The sequence below is a fragment of the Malaclemys terrapin genome, chromosome 8, assembly GCF_027887155.1.
Source record: "Malaclemys terrapin pileata isolate rMalTer1 chromosome 8, rMalTer1.hap1, whole genome shotgun sequence".
In the NCBI taxonomy this organism is placed as follows: Eukaryota; Metazoa; Chordata; order Testudines; family Emydidae; genus Malaclemys; species Malaclemys terrapin.
The window spans coordinates 51,690,208-51,708,626 of NC_071512.1; the positions used below are offsets into that span (position 1 = coordinate 51,690,208).

The 18,419-nt window shown below is 52.3% G+C and overlaps 1 protein-coding gene across 3 annotated transcripts in view; it reads right to left on the reverse strand.

Annotated features, from left to right (window-relative positions):
* ASTN1 (astrotactin 1) overlaps nt 1-18,419 on the reverse strand; it is a 205,026-nt gene that overhangs the window by 41,812 nt on the left and 144,795 nt on the right. For all 3 annotated transcript variants that reach the window (XM_054038231.1, XM_054038230.1, XM_054038232.1), the window contains exons 10-15: nt 14,671-14,808; nt 13,339-13,489; nt 8,585-8,751; nt 7,476-7,670; nt 6,434-6,561; nt 16-120 (exon numbers count right to left, since the gene is read on the reverse strand). In XM_054038231.1, coding sequence (XP_053894206.1) covers nt 16-120; nt 6,434-6,561; nt 7,476-7,670; nt 8,585-8,751; nt 13,339-13,489; nt 14,671-14,808 — 884 coding nt within the window. The remainder of the gene's footprint in view (nt 1-15; nt 121-6,433; nt 6,562-7,475; nt 7,671-8,584; nt 8,752-13,338; nt 13,490-14,670; nt 14,809-18,419) is intronic.

Consider the following 18,419-nt stretch of genomic DNA (forward strand, 5'->3'; position numbering starts at 1 on the left):
CCCGGCGATACTTACACTGGGAGATGGTCAGCTGGTTGAGCCGGACGTGGTACATGACGGAACGCACCTTCCAGTGCTGCAGCAATGGGTATCCAGACACCTCGCTGAAATTCACCATCCCTGAAGGAGACGGGAGAGAAACCCCCTCAGCGCTGGGGAGCGGCGAGCTGCCCAATGGGCAGTCTGCCCCACGCCGGGAGTGTGGTTCAGGGAGGAGAGGGTGTGCAAGACCGTCCTCAGCGCACACAGAGGGGAAATAGGGGTGCTGTGTCTTAGGGAGGGAGGCTGGGAAGTCCAGAAGAGTTCCGTATGGGCTGAACTCTGCTTTCGCTGAAGTCAGTGGGGCTTTTACCACTGCCGTCAACGTGAGCAGAATTAGACCAACACTGAGGCCTTCTGAAAACCCCACTTAAATACTAAACCTCCTCATCCCAGGCTCTTAGCTCGCACTTCAGCCACCAATCTCGAAGTGCTTTCCAAAGGCAGGGCAATCCATTCTCCTCACTTTACAGGTGGGGAAACTGAGCCACAGGGAGGGGACAGGACTTGCCAAAGGCCACCTACAAGGCAGGAGCAGAGCCAGGAATAGAACCTGAGTCCCAATCCAGTGCTCTATCCTCTAGGCCACACTGCTTCCCTTAGCACAAGCCAAGCAATACATTTCCCTTATGAGCAGGTTACGCCATATTTGTATCTTCTCAGGTTGATTGCGCCTTCCTCTGAAGCATCTGGTGCTAGCTGCTATTGGAGCTGGGATACTGGGCTGAACGGATCACAGGTCTGATGCAGTGCGGCTGTTGCTATGATCTCTTGCATTTTAAAATGGAGGGGCTCACATCCCTGCATTCTGATTGGTGCCTGCTCTTTGAAAGCTCCAAGATGCTGTGACAAGTCGTGACAAATGAATGTGTGTAATGTCTCAGCCTCCAGTACAGACTGCTTAGCTGACTGCAACAAAGGGACAGGGCGGATTTTCTTCTGAAGGCTTTGATACAGGCTAAAGTATCCAGCTGCAAATGAACTCTCATTTTTCTTACAGGGTATAACAAGCAAGGCAGTGGTTGGGAGTTCAGATCCCAGGGTTTGGCCCAGAGTTTGGAAAGTGGTCTGGAATCCTTTTGGATGGAAGATACTTGATTAGTATTTATGTTATAGTAGGACCTAGCGCCCCCAACTGAGATCAGAGCCTCATTGACTTAGGTGTTCCATAGATATGTTGTAAGAGACATTGCCTGCCCTGAGGAGTTCACAGGGAAAGAACTATGGTCTCTATTTTACAGATTTGGAGAGGAGGTAGAGGGAGGCTGAATGAAGTGATAGCATCAGGAATTGAATCCAGCTCTCCCAACTCCCCATTTTAACCATAAGACACCGTCCCTGTTTTTTAGTCACCTATAAGCTTTGTAACTGCAACTCATTATCATTATCAGTGTTTCCTATGAGGGGGTACTCACTGCCTGGGCTTCGCAAACCCGGCTCGAAGCTAATGCCCTAGGTAGCGTCTGGCTTCTGCTGCCTGATCTGCTGTAAAGGGACAGTTCTGCCCAATTAAATCTTGCCTTGGGTGGCAGAATGAGCTGGGACTGCACTGGAGGAAACAACTGGGTGGGGTAAGAGTCTAATTATACTAAAAGATGGTTTGAGGGTCAGCGACTCTCCAGCAATTAAAAATACAACTTTAAAGGAATGTGTTTGGGTTTGTTTCCTCGCTCCATCCCCAGCTCGGCTTCTGAAGATAACAAGGCCTTTTGTGGGTTTTTCCTGGAAGGCCGGTCCCAAAGGCATGTCCCGGTTTGTTCATTACTCCACTAATTAGACTTTTTTAATGAGCCATCTCTGAATGCAGCACACTGGGCATTGCCGTATGCGCTGCCTTTAATGCACCTCGCGGTGTGATTGCCGCTGTGTTCCATGCCAGGAGGAATGGACATGGACGATAAGAAAGCCAGTGGGACCCCTTAGGCTGGCAAGTACCGGGTGCAGGGAAAAAGAGGAGTGAGGCACTGGCGGGAGGGGGCAGTGAACCCTTCTTTTAACTTGCTGAAGTGCTGAACCCCAGAGGCTACTAGGAAAGGCAATGGCATTTGGGGGTGCCAGCACCTCAGAAAATCAAGCCTCACACCTCTGCTAGATTAAATTTTCCACACAGAGGATAATCATCACCTGGACATTACCCGCCGGTCTCTCCTCTACTTTACCCCGTGACCTCTCCACATCCAAACCGGTGCATAGCAGGCAGGGAAAGCTCACGGCAACCCTTTTACATGAGGGGTTGTCAGGACTGAGATCCCCACTTTGAACTTTAGGGTACAAATGTAGGGGCCTGCATAAAAACTTCTAACCTTAATTACCAGCTTAGCTCTGGTTCGGCTGCCACCATTTTCAATGGATTCCCTCCCTGGGAAACCTTGAAAAACCTTCACCAAATCCCTGGTGAAAACAAATCCAACCCCTTGGATTTAAAACAAGGGGAAATTAACCATTCCCCTCCTTCCTCCCACCAACTCCTGGTGAATCAAGATCCAAAACCCCTTTGGATCTAAAACAAGGAAAAAATCAATCAGGTTCTTAAAAAGAAGGTTTTTAATTAAAGAAAAAGGTAAAAATCATCTCTGTAAAATCAGTATGGAAATCAACCTTACAGGGTAATCAAACTTAAAGAGCTCAGAGGACTCCCCTCTAGTCTCAGGTTCAAAGTACAGCAAACAAAGAGAAACACTCTAGTAAAAGGTACATTTACAAGTTGAGAAAACAAAGGAAAACTAACACGCCTTGCCTGGCTATTTACTTACAAGTTTGAAATAGGAGAGACTTGCTTAGAAAGATGTGGAGAACCTGGATTGATGTCTGGTCCCTCTCAGTCCCCGAGAACGAACACCGTCCCAAAACAAAGAACACAAACAAAAGCCTTCCCCCCCCAAGATTTGAAAGTATCTTGTCCCCTTATTGGTCCTTTAGGTCAGATGCCAGCCAGGTTACCTGAGCTTCTTAACCCTTTACAGGGAAAAGGATTTTGGAGTCTCTGGCCAGGAGGGATTTATAGTACTGTACACAGGACAGCTATTACCCTTCCCTTTATAGTTATGACAGGGGTGAGTTTATAAAACGTTCAGTTCCTATGTATTATTAATGGAGGTGGCTGCACTTCTCATTTGAGAAGGCGAGCGGTAAAACACGGGAAAGGAAAACGGCCAGGCTTTTTAACTCCCGGGTCGCTGGCAACAGCAAAACTCACTCGGAGTTTCCTGACTGTGTTTCATAATGCTGCCCAGTACTAGGAACGGGGCAGCAGCGGTTCCAATTCAGAAGGAAGCACGGCCGCGGGATGATCAGCGCCCCAGCCAGAGACCGCAGGGAATAACAGGATCATGGGGGCTAAGGAAGGAGGTGCCATTTACGCCATAAAAAAAAAAAAGAAAAAGAAAAAGGAGCTGGAGAATGTTAGAACCAACAGTAACATCTGCAATTACGCATGTGCTCTAATGAGGGTCGCTGACTCTAGCTGTCCAAGGTGAGCAGCTGTCTGAGTGGACCAAGAAGGAACTTTTTTGCCTAATGGTGAAGATCTCCAGCTTTCAGATGGTGCTGCCAAGCACAGCCCCTGCTGCTGGGATGCAGACTCTTTGGTACCGCCAAGAGACTCCATTTTCGAGCCGTATGCTCGGGAACACTCATCCACCAATGAAACAATTCCATTCCTGCTGCCTGCCTCTACAGTCTCATTTAACGGGCGCCAGTAAACAAATGTCAAAACATGAACAAAGCCTTCATATAAATTCTCACCCATTTCAATCAAATTAAAAGATGTTCTGCCTTCCAACTGGCTCTTTCTGATCTGCGGCTGGGCTGGGCTTCTCAAAGGAAACGCAGGCACCCAAACCCAAACGAGGCAGCTGACTTCCTTAGGTGCCCTGGAAAACTCCAGCCATAGCTCTTACCTCCCAGAGTTACACTGAGATTCCTAACTCTGGATTTCAATCCACCAGCTCCTTCCAAATTCCTTGGAGTGCTCCTGGTGGGACTCATGCATGTTAACTTCAGAGCGTGGGCAACATGTTCCATGGTGCCCCATCCAAAACTGGAGAAGAGCTAATTACCAGGGTGAGTGGTGACAGGGAACAAATGCACAATTACCTCTGGATTTGAGGTGCTGCTGCCGGGATATGTTTGGTGGGCCTCCGGCTAGCACCTAATGGATGTCTGCGCCCACTCAAATGAATATATTAAAACCATATGACCATGTGACATAACTAGCAGGGTTGACTCATGAGACAGCACAAACTGGGATAACGTGGGGTATGGAAGGTCAGAACTGAGGGGAGGCAGCAGAGCTGGGGAGGGAGCCCAGAACTGGAAAAAAAAAAGGTTCTTCTGGCCAAGGTTTAGGTGGCATGGCAGGGCTGTGTATGCAGTTCAGGGCTGGAATAGCAGGTAGTGCAGTGAGGCAGGAGCAGGGCCGGCTCCAGCATTTTTGCCGCCCCAAGCAGCGGAAAAAAAAAAAAAAAAAGCCACGATCAGCGGCACTTCGGCGGCAGCTCTACCGCTGCCGCTTCATTCTTCAGCAGCAATTCGGCGGCAGGTCCTTCCCTCCTAGAGGAACCGAGGGACCCGCTGCCGAATTGCCACCGAAGAGCCGGACGTGCCACCCCTTTCCGTTGCCTGCCCCAAGCACCTGCTTGCTGCGCTGGTGCCTGGAGCCGGCCCTGGGCAGGAGTGAAAAAGCACCCACCGGCTGAGCAGCGGCTATGGATTTCTTATAAATGTCGTGCTTCCTGAACACCCTTTCTTGGCATGTTGCATTTTCTGGTAGTTTCGAAACAGTCACAGTCAGCTTTAAATCTCCAGCAACATATGGGTCACAGGACAGTAGGCAGTACTTCATCTGACTGTCACTTCTGGTGACTAACGTCATAAATCCAGGGCAGCCAATTTTACACACAAGACTGGTCATTAGTTAAGCACCATGTGCCTGGGGCAAGACATTCTGCTCCAAAAAGACAGGCCTCCATCCTTCCAACTAAAGAAGAATTGCCCTTAGCTATCAGGGCTTATTCTTTATAGGCTGAGGACAATAGTGGGCGATATAGTCACCCTACATTCCATGGGTCCAACCAACGTAGGGGACTGATGACAGATGGACCAGTCAATCCATTACACTACCCAAAAAGGATACACTATATCCTACCACCCACTTGGTTAGCAACCTTGCTGCGTTTATTGCTTATGCAATATGAGATAATAGCACCGAGAGGGTGGTGAACAAGCAAACCAAGGTACAAACTATCCCATGTCAAGGGTTCTTCCAAGGCTCTAAACAGCTGTATTGTGCAAGGAGAGTAAAGCCGCATTTTCCAAGCGCTAATAAATGGAAAGGGGGACATTCCTGGGCCTTGAAATTCCTCTTACTTCACTGCTCGCTGTTACTGACAACTTGAATGTGTGGTTCTCCTCTGAAAAGTGGTTATGCAAAACTGGTCCCTTCTTACTCAGCACCTCTGTCCCCCCGTGTGTATTCAGAATGATGCTGGGATCTGCTGACTTCAGTGAAAAATACAAGGTTTTACTGCTTTTTACCACTGTCAGCTGTGAAGAGCCAGCCCAGCTCTGGAGAATGAATTGGATTATTTTCCAGCTTGTGCCTCATCAACAGAATTGTTAACTAAGTTCCAATTACAAAACTGCTTGTGTAATGGCGTGGCCTTGGTTACACCTGTGTAACCACCCTGGAGCCAGCAGGGCTGAAAAGGGAAGCGCAGTTTGAGGTCAGTAGCGTAAGTGAGGGCAGCATTTGACCTGAGGGGTCTTTATTACTGTGTGGATATACATGTCAGACAGAATGAGGCTTGACTCAGTGTTGGAGATCTATGGGACTCCCCTTGGGGAAGTGGACTAGAACTCAAAAGACCTGGGTTCTAGTCCTGGTTTGGCCACTGAGCTCTTGGGCAGCCTGAGGAAAGTCACTTTACCTCTTTGTGCCGTAGCTTCCCCAGTGTCTATTTACATTGTAAGCTCTTTGGGGCAATGTGTTTGTTGGGGGCCCTGATCCTGATTGGGACAGTAGGTGACACTTCAATATGAACAATAGCTAACAATGAGTGCCTCCTAGCACTCAGGGAGCTATCCTGCCATGCCAGGCAGCTGGATGGGACCTTTGGCTAGTCAGCCAGTGATCATGTGGTGATCCCCCAGAAGGTAGCTGAGGGAAAGGGCATGTGCCCAGGGTGCCCACAGGTCAGTAGGAGCAGCCAGGGTATCTGAGGTCTCCCAGGCTTGGGCCTTGTCTGACTTTTGATGGGCCAGGGAGGTCTTTCTTTGCTGAAGCCAGGCAGTGAAAGGTTTTCTGCCCTGTTTTCCAGGCGCTAAGAACTCTCTCCAGCCTTCCACAAACAGAGTCTGGGAGAAGAAGAGCCAAAACGTGGCTGGAATCACTCACCAGTCAGAAAGCCTGGGTCGGGTGTGGGCTCAGAGATCTGCTCCTGGCACTGGTTCTCCAGCGGGACAGTGGCCACCACCAGGCCATCTGGAAGCTGCTGCTCCAAGCCCCGGGCGAAGTTGTTCTGCCTGCAAATTCCAGAGAGTTAACACTTGTGTGCGTGTCTGTAATTAAAGTGGCCGGATTAGCAGCCCAGGAGAACGAGGTCTAGCAATACAGGCACAGGTTTTAAGGCTGGGGGGACGTTTGTGCTCATCTAGCCTGCTCTCCCACACAGCACCGACCACAGCGTTTCAGTGATCCCCACATCAAACCCCGAACTTCTGGCATGGTTCTCTTTTATCAAGACACGCAATCTTGATTAAAGACCTGAAGTGACAGAAATCCACCACCTCCAGTAGTTAAAAACATGCACCTTATCCACCCTGAATTTGTCTAGCTTCAGGTTCCAGCCACTGGCTCTCATTATGCCTTTGTCTGCTGCATTAAAGGGCCCTCTGCTATCAGAAGGAGAACAAGCGTTGCACGATCAGTGGAAGCTCAACCTCCCCGCCACACACTGCATTGTCAATGCACCTCCGCTTAACCTACTGTCCAATCTCCTGTGTCTATTTAAGCCCTAGCTTCCTGCAAAACACTGGCTGGTGGGTTTGTGATCTTGGCCTCAAAGGTATTAGCTGTTAGGTGCCTAAAGACCTCCAAGGACCTGGGACTTGGCCATTAAGAACTGGATTGTGGCCAACAACTCACTGCAACACAGAAGAGCCATCAGATAGGATGGGCTTTCAACCGCACCCAACCCGGGCTGCGTTTAAAGCAGCAACTGTAAACAGCAAAGATGAACAGCAAAGCAAACCCATGAGCCCTCAGTTAGCTCCTTTTCCTGTATCCCCCATTTCCTTGAAAAAACCCTTAACTGTACAGAAACAAGCAGCTATGGACCTGGGACTGTTACAGACCGTGACTTCCTAGGGGCGTGGCAGGTTCCAGACAAGCACAGTGATAGCGCCTGCCTGATGAAAGGTGAGGACACGGTATTCACCTGAAGGTCCCTTTCAGCACTTGTCCAGCTGCAACCTCCCTGGAGTGGTTGTTGTACCCGTAGAATATTTCCCCAAACAGAGTCTGATTCATGGGCAGCTCCCGGCTCTCCCCGCAGTCACCTCCCTTTGGGCAGGATTCCGAGATCAGCTGGCATGACCGCCCATCCACTCCAAGTTTGTAATCCTCAATGCACCTGCCATGGGGGGAAACCCAGCACAAGCCATTACACCTGGGGACTGAGCCAATACAGCCAGTGGTGGAGGAGGGGAGGGACCTCAACGCAAGGAACAACCCCAGTGGAGCATAGGAGCCATTGAGTTATAACCACTAGTGGTGGACGGCTCCCAGAACAAATATAGTCGCCTGATCATCTTCAAGGCATGAATGGAAGACTGTTCACTCCAGTGCCTTGTTCGGTCCGGTTCTAAATGGCTTAGGTGATAGCACTTCCACTGTTCTCATTGACAGACCATTCCATGACCCGATAGCTCAGACTGTCAGGAAAATATTCCCAGTACCCAGCCTGTGCTCCATTTCCTCCCAAGCACTGGGCGGATCTGGCTCCTTAGCAAACACAGAGCCATTCCGTTTGCTTACCAAGAGGTTACAGCACAGACAATCCCAAAGGGAAATACTGCTCTGATTTCATAGCTGGTGGCGTACACTCAAACTCGCACCTGGCTGCCCTCCTGACAAAGGCATATCCAGTGCCCTGAGGTAGGCGGGGAGGGTGGAGGGGGGGAGCGGTTTCTCTCGCTAACATACATGCCCATCTGGGAAGGAGGAGGCAGGGCGCTCTGGTGCATCTCCACAATGCGGGATCTCTTCCTCGTGTTATGCAGCTGTCTGTGTAAGAGGTAAGACTCGCCCCCGCCCAACCTGCATTTGCATGCACACACATACACACGTGCACCCACATGCAGTTGGGCAACACTAGAAAAGCTGAGTGCCCAAGGGGCTGCATTGCATGGCTATCCCTGACCCAGCTCAAGACACCACGCAGTACATTCCTGTCCTGCCCTGGGTGCTAATATGGACATGTAAGGTTCCCCCATATCCCTGCCCAACTGTCTCCTAGATGAGGATGGAATGGGCCAGGTCACTCACCCACAGAACATGAGGATATTGTACAGAGAGGGATCTTCCAGCAGAGGCACCATCTGCTGGAGACACAGCTGCTCGCAGCCACCATTGAACCCATCTGAACAGTCCACCCCAACGTGGCGGTCATAGCAGCCGGTGCCATCCTTCATAGGGCTGAGACCTGCTGGGCACTGGCATGACAGAATGACAGAGATTAACCAGGTTCTGAATACAGGGACCAAAACGAGCTTTTGCTCAGTTGTTAGCATATAGTCAGGAAACGGCATCTGAACTCTACGCCTGATGTTCTCACCTCCACTGGCTGTATTCTAAGAAGGCAGCATTAAGCTTACAATAACAAACCTGTTTGCAGCTCCCATCTGTGCATCACTTGCTGCCAATTTTCATCAAAAGACTCAGTTGGACGCCACACATTTGGACTGGAACAGTGGGGAGGGGGCGGCAGGTCAGGACTGAGCTGCATTGGCAGAGCTGTGTAGAGCTCTAGGATTAGAATAGCAGGGGGGCTGCAGGCCAGGACCGAGCTGCATTGGCAGAGCTGTGTAGAGCTCTAGGATTAGAATAGCGGGGGGGCTGCAGGCCAGGACCGAGCTGCATTGGCAGAGCTGTGTAGAGGTAGGTCCAGGATTGGAAGAGCAGGAGGGGCCGTGAGTCAAGGCTGAGGTGCATTGACAGAGCCGCGTAGGGGCCCAGGACTGGAATAGCGGGGGTGGAGGGCTGCAGGCTACATTGGCAGAGCTGGGTAAAACTCTAGGATTAGAATAGCAGGGAAGCTGCAGACTGGGATTGAGGTGCATTGGCCAAGTTATGTAGCAGTCCAGCACGGGGGATGCTGCAGGACAGGACTTGGGGGAAGAGCAGATCCATGTGAGGGAAGAATGAAGGGAGTGGCGAGGGGCGCTGCCCATCATGCGTGAGGTGCACAAAACGAACTGGACGAATTGTGGGCTGAGCCGTCCCAGGGGTTTGCAGTCTGTGCACTGTAGCGCTTGGGCTAATGTAGCTTCAAGAAGGAGAAAGGGAGAAAGGGCTTCACCCAATGGAGAGCGCACCTGAAAGTTCTCCCCAAGCACGGAAGCCCCTTAAAGACTCCTTGAAGCAAAGAACGAAGTGCTAGAGGCCTCTCCACCAGCACCCCCCCCACACACACACTTTTCTCCCCTCCCCCTCGCCGGGATTCTGCCAGCAAGGCACAGCAGCCACAGGGCGATGAGCTCACAGCAGGCTGCCACTTCTACATGTTTTTCCCTTCCTCTGACCCTGACTGAAGATCACACAACAGGATGCACATTGCAGCGTGAGTGTCAGCGAACAATTTCCAAAACAAATGGCACCCTGCAGGCTTGCTAGACTTCCCTCCTGGCCCAATCCCGCCTCCCCTCTGCACCAGCTGGAGCGCTGGGACGTGAGGGCACTTCAGGCAGTTTTATGAAGCTATGTCTCGCTGTGCGAACCCAGCTGTTCAGGATGACGGCAAACAGGCAAACGGCACAACTGGGGATCCAGCCCAGCACCCATCCTCCCCTGCTCTCTGGCTCTGCAGCTGTTCAGCCAGATGTGCTCTCCAGTGGTGTGGGGAACTGGATGCTCCTGATTGATTTGACTCCTTGGTAACCAGCAAGGCCTGACAGAAGCAAGTTAGAGAGGGAAGAGTTTTTACTGGTTTTAATTCACTTCGTTCAGGCTTTGAATCAACTCATTCTGAAGCTGGTCCAATACAATGAAGATGCCTGTTCCTATTTCACACGGCGCAACATTCTGAAAGCCCACTTGGTTACAAGCACCTCTTGCCCCATAGAAACTATTTCCTCTCACCAGAAATTCAGCATCACGAGGCTCTCTACAGCTCCCTGAGTGGATCACCAGAATGTGGGGCAGAGGGGAACAGTCGCCTGGGTGGCCACTAGGTGACCTCACCAGGTCTCTTCCCAGAGCAAAATGCACTTGTCTTCTGTGCAGTCGCTATCCTGCTCACTAGCATGTGTCCTGCCTCTTCAGGGTGAAGGATTAAAGCTGACTCCTTCACTCAAGGAATGAGGCAAACCAATGTGTCTGCAGTGTCTCCCGCTTCTCTCTCACACCCAGAAAGTCACCGCAAATTTGGGTCCTGGTTATCCTGAAAGTTGCATCCCCATCTCTCCTGGGCTGAGCAGCCACCAGGGGTTGCTACCTGGTCTGGTTTCTGTGGAGAGGATGGGTTCTGCAATTGTAGGACATTAACATCTTGGCTTGTAGGAGTCTATTGAAATGCATCGTTCCTCTGCAGCAGCTGACACTGGCCACTCTCAGAGACACGGCACTGGGCTAGATGGGTCCTGGCCTGATTTAGCATGGCAATATGCTGCAGTATAATGTGTGGCACTCATGTAGCGATGTCACGATGCAGAAAGCACAGGGTTATGATGTTACAATGAAAGGACAAGGCCTGATGGGTGGCAACCATGCAGTGCAACCTGACTTCAAAACCTAGATATGTCCAGCTTGGCTTCACAATGACTGAGGCGTGAGAGGTCTGGTTCTTGCAAGGTGTAAAGGCAAAGGGTCTGATTCTGCCCCTCTCACTTAGATGGAGTTGCAATTTACGCCAAATTGGTCCCACTGATTTCACTGGGTTTGTTTGCAGAGTACCGTGTTCCTCACTGGATGTGTGGTAGAATCAGACCCCAAGGAGAGGGAATGTTGTAGAGTGCAGGAAGCCGCTTTGTACAGGTAGCCCTGCCTTTGCACCCCCCACCTTCAGTCACATACTGTGTGATCTCAACCCCCTACGGCCCTGAAGTTCCCCTTTATGTGTCACTCCTGCCTGGTTCCTTTCAGCCATCTCCAGCCTGTGCTGCTGTGCAAGGTGGTTCAAGGGGCTGTAACTCTAAGCAGTGAGCAAAGGGGAATGTCAGTAGAATAGCAATGAAGATGGATCAGGCTGTGGAAGAGGTTCCCAAGGGAAGTGGTGGAAGCACCCACTGCTTGAGTTGTTTAACAAGTGGCCGGCAAGCCATAGGCAATGTGCTCCCTTTGAGGTCAATGGGCGCTGCAGGGGCTCAGCCCCTCTGAGAATTAAGCCCCAGGGGACCTTCCATTTCTGGGTTGTTCCTATGCTTCTGCTCGCTGTTTCCTTTGTCTCTTGCCCTTTGCTTTGCTAGCTCTGGCAGCCTCTCACTCGTTCTCTGCCCTACAGGGGTTATGCTGCTGCTGTCACAAGTTTACACGGTCTTGGGGTGAGGAGCGTTCCACCTCCAGAGCCCATTAGCACACCCGTCTCCCAGTGGGGTAGCCAGGTTCTAAGTGCAGGGGGAGCAAACATAAAAAAGGCGCCCCCCCCCCCTTGGCTCCTCCGGCCACGCTGCGGCCATGCTGCGCCCCCCCTCAGAGGGGCTCGGTCCGGGGGGGGTTGAGCGCGGGGAAGGGGTGGGAGGCAGGCGCTGCTTGCTTCTCCCAGGTGCTGGGGGAAGCAGAGCAGTGGGGCAGGCAGACCCCTCTCCCGGCAGCTTCCTGCTTCCCTCGGCCCAGGCAGCCCAGCATTAGCAATACCCCGCCCCTTGCTAATGCTGGGCTGCCCAGGCCCAGGGAAGCAGGAAGCTGCTGGGGAGAGGGGATCTTGCCAGCTGCGGAGTGCTCGGCCACCGAGCCCTGAGTCGCTGCAGGAGGCGGCCGCGGCGAAGTTGGGGCCGCGCTAAGCGTGGGGTGCGATGGCTGAGGAGCCGGCCCCTTCGCTCCTCTGGCCGCGCCTGCCGCCCCCCCCAATGGCTCCTCCGGAGTCCGGCCGTGCTGCCCGCCCCCCACCCCCGCCTGCAGGAGCCCAGCGCTGACCCGGCAGGCGCCGCTTTTGAAAAAATGTGCTGAGGGGAAGCAGCTGCTTCCCTTGAACCCCCCAGCTACACTCCTGCCGCGTCCGGCAGAGAGTGTCTCCTGGAGCACTGCAGGTGCGGCACGACTGGGGAAGAGCATGAATGATGAGACATGCTCAGCAGCTTCACAGCTGGCCTCCGGAGCAGGCGGATGGCTCGCTGGGAGCACATGTACTCCCTGAATCCCTATGGTCTTGTGTCCCATCCCTGGACTAATCTTCCCCCACCCCGGCAATGGAGCCTGCTCTCTTGGTTGGGAGACAATGACCTAATTGATCTGAATCATTGCAACACGTGCAGCAATTGGGACCAACCACTTTTCACTAAGCCAGGCCTGCAGATGACATCTCCTGACAGCCATGACTCAAGAATGCCAGAACGGCAATACGTGGCAAGGGACAATCTGCAGCAGCTGGTACAATGGTGCCAACCGCAGCTCCTCTTAGCTGAGACTCGGGTTAAGGAAGAGAATGACCAAGTTCCAGGACTCAGAAACAAGCCAACACACCTGAGTCTATGGGACTCTGAGGCTTCTACAGGGGAAGGAGGGGCGGGAACATCTGCATATAGAGAGGGCTGATGCTCCCTAGGTAACTTTTATCCTCGTTAATTTTGTGGTGTTAGCAGAACTCATGGCTCAGAGCCCCCTCAGGGCTGCCTCATTGTCTTCGGCTGCAGAAATGCGGGTAGGTAGAAGCTGGGAGAAGCTATCGATGAATAAGTTAGATGCTGCTGGGAGAGCTACAGTAAAGCTGTAGAGAACCTCCTGAAAAGCAGGACCTTGTTAAGTGATGTGTTTGTTTGATTCCTCCCAAGGCATTATGGGAAGCTCTTAGCTGCTCTCTCACACATTTCTTACCACATACAACAGACAAGACAAGTTTTGGGCTCTGAACCCCAGGACGCACGCACCACACAACCAGAGGAGTCCAATTTGCGGTCCGAGATGCAGCGGAAATTCTTGCTGCAGCCCCCGTTGTCCTTGGAGCAATCCCGAACTGGTCCAAAGGAGTCTAAGAGAACCTCCAGGCTATCAAAGGAGGAGGAAGTCATCAGTTCTTCCCTGCAAGGAGGAGGGGAAAGGGACAATACGAAAGTCAGCTCCTAGAGCATAAATTTCAATCTAAAGTGCTAGTGAGTACAGACATATTCACACATCCACCAATACACATTTGCACCTATAGTGGTACCCAGTCGTGTGGTCATATTTTTGTACAAAACTGTACTGATCCCAAGTGCATATTAGACTAAACACACACACTGGTTGGCTGGACACCTCACTATCCATTTGTACACTATCCATTTGTACATGGACAGTGCATGCTGTGCGCACAGTGGTAATAACTTCATGTGCAAATGCTGGCAGAGGCCCACCTGCTATTGTGGAAATGTGACTCAGAGGATCCCCACCACTCAGTAGTGAGGACTCTAAGTCTGTATGTAGCTGGTTAGCTTTAGTCCTGTGAGCTGACACTGGTAAGACCCAACAGGTACTTTCTGAATGACTTAATCTACTGGGAACAGCTGAGATGTCTTTGAAGGCATGGCTCTAAGAAGGCTGAGGACCATGGCACACAGAAGGCACAAGGTGAATGTTGTACTAAACTCTGTGCAGGAAATGTGCACCTGAAGGGTCGCCCAGTGTACACAGTGAGATTTTCATGCAAAGCCCATTGGAGTCAGAGGAGAAACTCTCACGGGACTTCACTGGGCAGTGGGTCAGGCTCTATATCAGGGGTCGGCAACCTTTCACAAGTGGTGTGCCGAGTCTTCATTTATTCATTCTAATTTAAGGTTTTGCGTGCCAGTAATACATGTTAACGTTTTTAGAAGGTCTCTTTCTCTAAGTCTATAATATATAACTAAACTATTGTTGTATGTAAAGTAAATAAGGTTTTTAAAATGTTTAAGAAGCTTCATTTAAAATTAAATTAAAATGCAGAGCCCCCCGGACCCAGGCAGTGTGAGTGCCACTGAAAATCTGCTCGCGTGCCGAAGGCGGCACACGTGCCATAGGTTGCCTACCCCTGCTCTATATCCTGATGTCCCATCTACATCTGAATGAACATCCACCAGAAAGACACCAAATGCCACAGCACTGAAGGACCGTAACAATACAGAAGCTGGGGTTAGCTCTATAGTTCCTCCAACTTCAGAGCCTGCCTTGTGAGTGCGATCCTCCTCCCCCAATACTGGAGTGGCCCTCTGGACTTCCCATGCCTCCAGCTCCACGAACACACTCACCTGACCTCCACCGCATCCTCCATCACCGTCATATCCGTTTTGCACTTGGCTGAGGGGTTGATGGCCAGTTCGGCCGGCGGGATCACAAAGCTCTTACTCAGTGGCAGCCACATCCCTTCCCCCAGGGTGTAGGTGAACCTGCCGGACAGGGTTAGAACCGTTCACTAGGGAAGGAAAACAGCGCCCACCTGAGTTCGAGCCACACAGGGGGACAAGGGGAGGGGCACATGTAGGAAGTGAGGTCTGACTGCCACGGCAACTGGATAGGGAGGATGGCACAGGGCCTGTGCCTCCCCCACCCCCTGGAAGAGAATGGTGGATAAGTGTCCCGTGAAGAGCCCCTCCACGCCCATGACCAGGTCATTATACAACCAAAGCACAGACAGCTCCCGAGCCAGCACATGGGAGGGAAGGAGATGCTGAGGTACTCAGATGGCTTTGGGTGTCTATTCACGGACCCCATTCCTATAGTATCCAGCACCTCACAATCCTTAATGTATTTGTCCTCAGACCCCCTCAGGAGATAGGGAAGTGCTACCATCTCCACTTGATGGGTGGGAAACTCACGCACAAGGTTGATTAAGTGACTTGCCCCAGGTTGCTTAGGAAGTCTGTGGTTGATTCAGGAATGGAACCCAGGTATTTGGAGCACCTGTCATATGCCCTACTCAATCATCCTTCCTAGCCCCCAAGCCAGCCTAGATGTCTTCAGTAAAGTTTTGCTACGGAGTCTGACTGTAGCACCTGCAAAGTGCAGGGGGCAGCATGGCTATAGAGGGAGAAAGGTTCCATGGGACAGGGAATGGGAGGAGGAGAAGACAAATGGGGCCATGGGTAAGGGAGGAAGACTGGCCTTGCAGTTTGGGCAATGCATGGGGACATGGAGGATGTGGGACCATTTCCTGGCTCTGCCAGATTTCTTGGGTGACTCTGGTTGAACCACTAAGGCTGGGAATTAGAGGACACCACTTTCCGCTGAAGCTGGGAAACTGGCTCCTTTGAAAACCCCAGCTTTACTCTCTGTGTGTCCCAACTCCTCATTGGTACAATGGGGCTTCTTTTATCTGGCTAAGTGGTAAGTCATGTTTTCGGGGACTGGAACGGCTGTGTTTGCACAGCACCAGGCATGCAGGGGGCCTGGCCTCCACACACTGCTGAAATGTAGAGAGTGTAGTGGGGAACTGCAAATCGCCCCCAGTGCAAGCATGGGGAAGGGACAGGCAACCTGCGACAGCCCCCCTCAGAGCGGGAACACAGCAGCTGCAGCACTCCCTGGAGGAGAAGCACCCCCTGTCACTGGGAGTGGGAAGCACACTCAAAGCTATCGCCCTGCCTCCCAGCATAGCAGCCGCGGCTCCTAGGCAGATGAGTCCCTCTTCCTGACAACTACCGCAGTCAAGGTAGTCAGGGCACAGGCAGGGAGCTGAGGGATGCAGCGAGAGGTTACTCATTTATTCATTCACTCGTTTGCAAGCTCTGCATTTGTCTGGGTGGGTGTCAGAGCAGGGCCTTCCAGCAGGCTCCCCGCTCAGAGGCAGTAGAAATGGGCAGGCATGAACAAGGAGTATGAACACTGGCCCCACGTGAGCAACATGCTAGTCACTGCAGTGCAAAGGGGAAGAGGTCTCTTTCCTCTCTCCCCCTCCCTGCGAGCACTCAGATGCTGCTTTCATTCACTACAGACATACCAGCCTTCTCCAAAGGAGGCGCTCTCTGTCTCTGGGTTAGAACCTCCGATTCCAGGGCCTAGGCCAAACTCCAACTGATGGGCATCTTGGGGCAGCTTATCCCATCACTGCCCGCTGTAGGATTCGGCTTGTGACAAAGTTGGTGCTGGCCCTGTCAGAGTGGCATCCTGAGTGGCAATTTGTATGTTTCCCCAGGGGGAGGAGGCAGTGGGACTGTGCTCAGCCAATCAGGGGCCTTCATCAGGAGCAACTGAGCTAGTCACGGCTCCAGCCACCACAGAGAAATAGCCTCGTCGCTTTCTTTCTTTCCCCATTGACTGATGTAAAAGGTGCTGCATTACCAGGCCTGGAAGCTGACATCCTCTGCTCTTCCCAGAACAAGTGGAGCCCTGGCAGTGCGTCCCACCCCCATCCCATGAACATGACTCCAATCTGCCCCGGCTAGATCACCTCCGGGCTGAGCAGCAGGTTCAGCCTGCACAGCCCATTCTGCCCATAGCCTCTCTACTGACACTGCCCGCAAGTGGCTGGGTGGAGTTAGTAGCACCTGGAAAATCAGAGGGCTGTTAACTCACCCACCAGTGGGAGATGATGGGGGAGAGCATCCAAGCTTGCCAGGTAACCAGAATGCAGGGAAGCTGCAGACACACTGAGAATAAAAGCCAGACTCCAGCAGGCAGGCGAATTCCACTAGCCAAGAGCAGCTCGCGTGCACCAGCAGAGCACAGAGAATGCTGTAACCCTGTTCCTGGCCCCACACAGGGTGACAAGAGGCGGGGACGCAGCACTGTGAGCGGGAACTGGAGCTCGGTGTGTATACCATGCCTCCCTGATGCCCACGGTGGAAACAAACTGCCGCACTCCATGCCTGCTCCCAGTGGCAAGCCAGCAACGCAACAGCATAGGGAGTTGCCGAGAGCACCGTACCCCGGATCGATGAATATTTAGGGAGTTCAGAGGCATCATGCTGGGTCCTTGGGGACCTAAGTGCTCAACTAATGAGGTCCCAGCAGTCTCGGGCACCTCTGATTCTGCCGGAGTGCACGCACACGATATAATTGCCTTGCACCATCGCTGCTGCTCCAAGCACACCAGCCTACAGGCTGGCTCATCAGTACACACTAGCTCAGAGTTTATAAACCTCTCTCCCCCTCTGAAGAGACGCATGAGAAAGAAAGGGGTGGGGAGAGGAGGAGCAGAAAAAGAGAAATAGAGCCAATGGGTTTTTTTTTTTTTAATTCCAGGTACTTTACAAATTTCTGTATTATTATTCCCTTCTCGCCAATGGGGAAACCGAGGCACACTGCAGATAAGTGATTTGACAGCAGTCATAGAGTGAATCCGTGGCTGAGTTGGAAATAGAACCTAAGTCTCCTGACACCCAGTCATGAGTCATCAGAAATGCTGCCACTTCCAAGTGCTCAGGACCTTGGTTTTCCACTTCACCCAATACAGGAAGCTAGGCATTCCCCACCTTCTTTGCCTCTTCCCCCTTCCTGTCTTCCCTCTCCCATCCCCGGAAGCACTCACTGATTCATTAACTCATTGATGCCTCCAGAAGGGATTGGAGGGGGCAGGGAAGAGAAATTAGGCTCTCTTTGAGACCATGCAGAACCTAGGGGCCTGCTCTGTAGTAGGACACAAGCTGAGGTCTTCACCCAGTCCTCAGCCCAAATCCTGAGGCATTAGCAGAGGTGAAAGTAAGCCGGTCCGGTCCAGCACAGCGTACTGGCAAGAGCCAGTACACTGTGCTGGACCGCACCGGCTTCCGCGGCGGGCATTTAAAGGGCTCTGGGCTCCCCGCCGCAGCAGGGAGCCCAGAGCCCTTTAAATCCCGCCCGCAGCTCTGGCGGCTGGGCTGGGGCCGGGATTTAAAGGGCTCAGAGCTCCCATGGCTGCGGGCAGCCCAGAGCCCTTTAAATCCCACCCATGGCTCTGGCGGCCGGGCTAGGGCCGGGATTTAAAGGGCTCAGAGCTCCCAGGGCTGCGGGCAGCCCAGAGCCCTTTAAATCCCGCCCGCAGCTCCGGCAGCTGGGCTGGGGATGGATTTAAAGGGCTCAG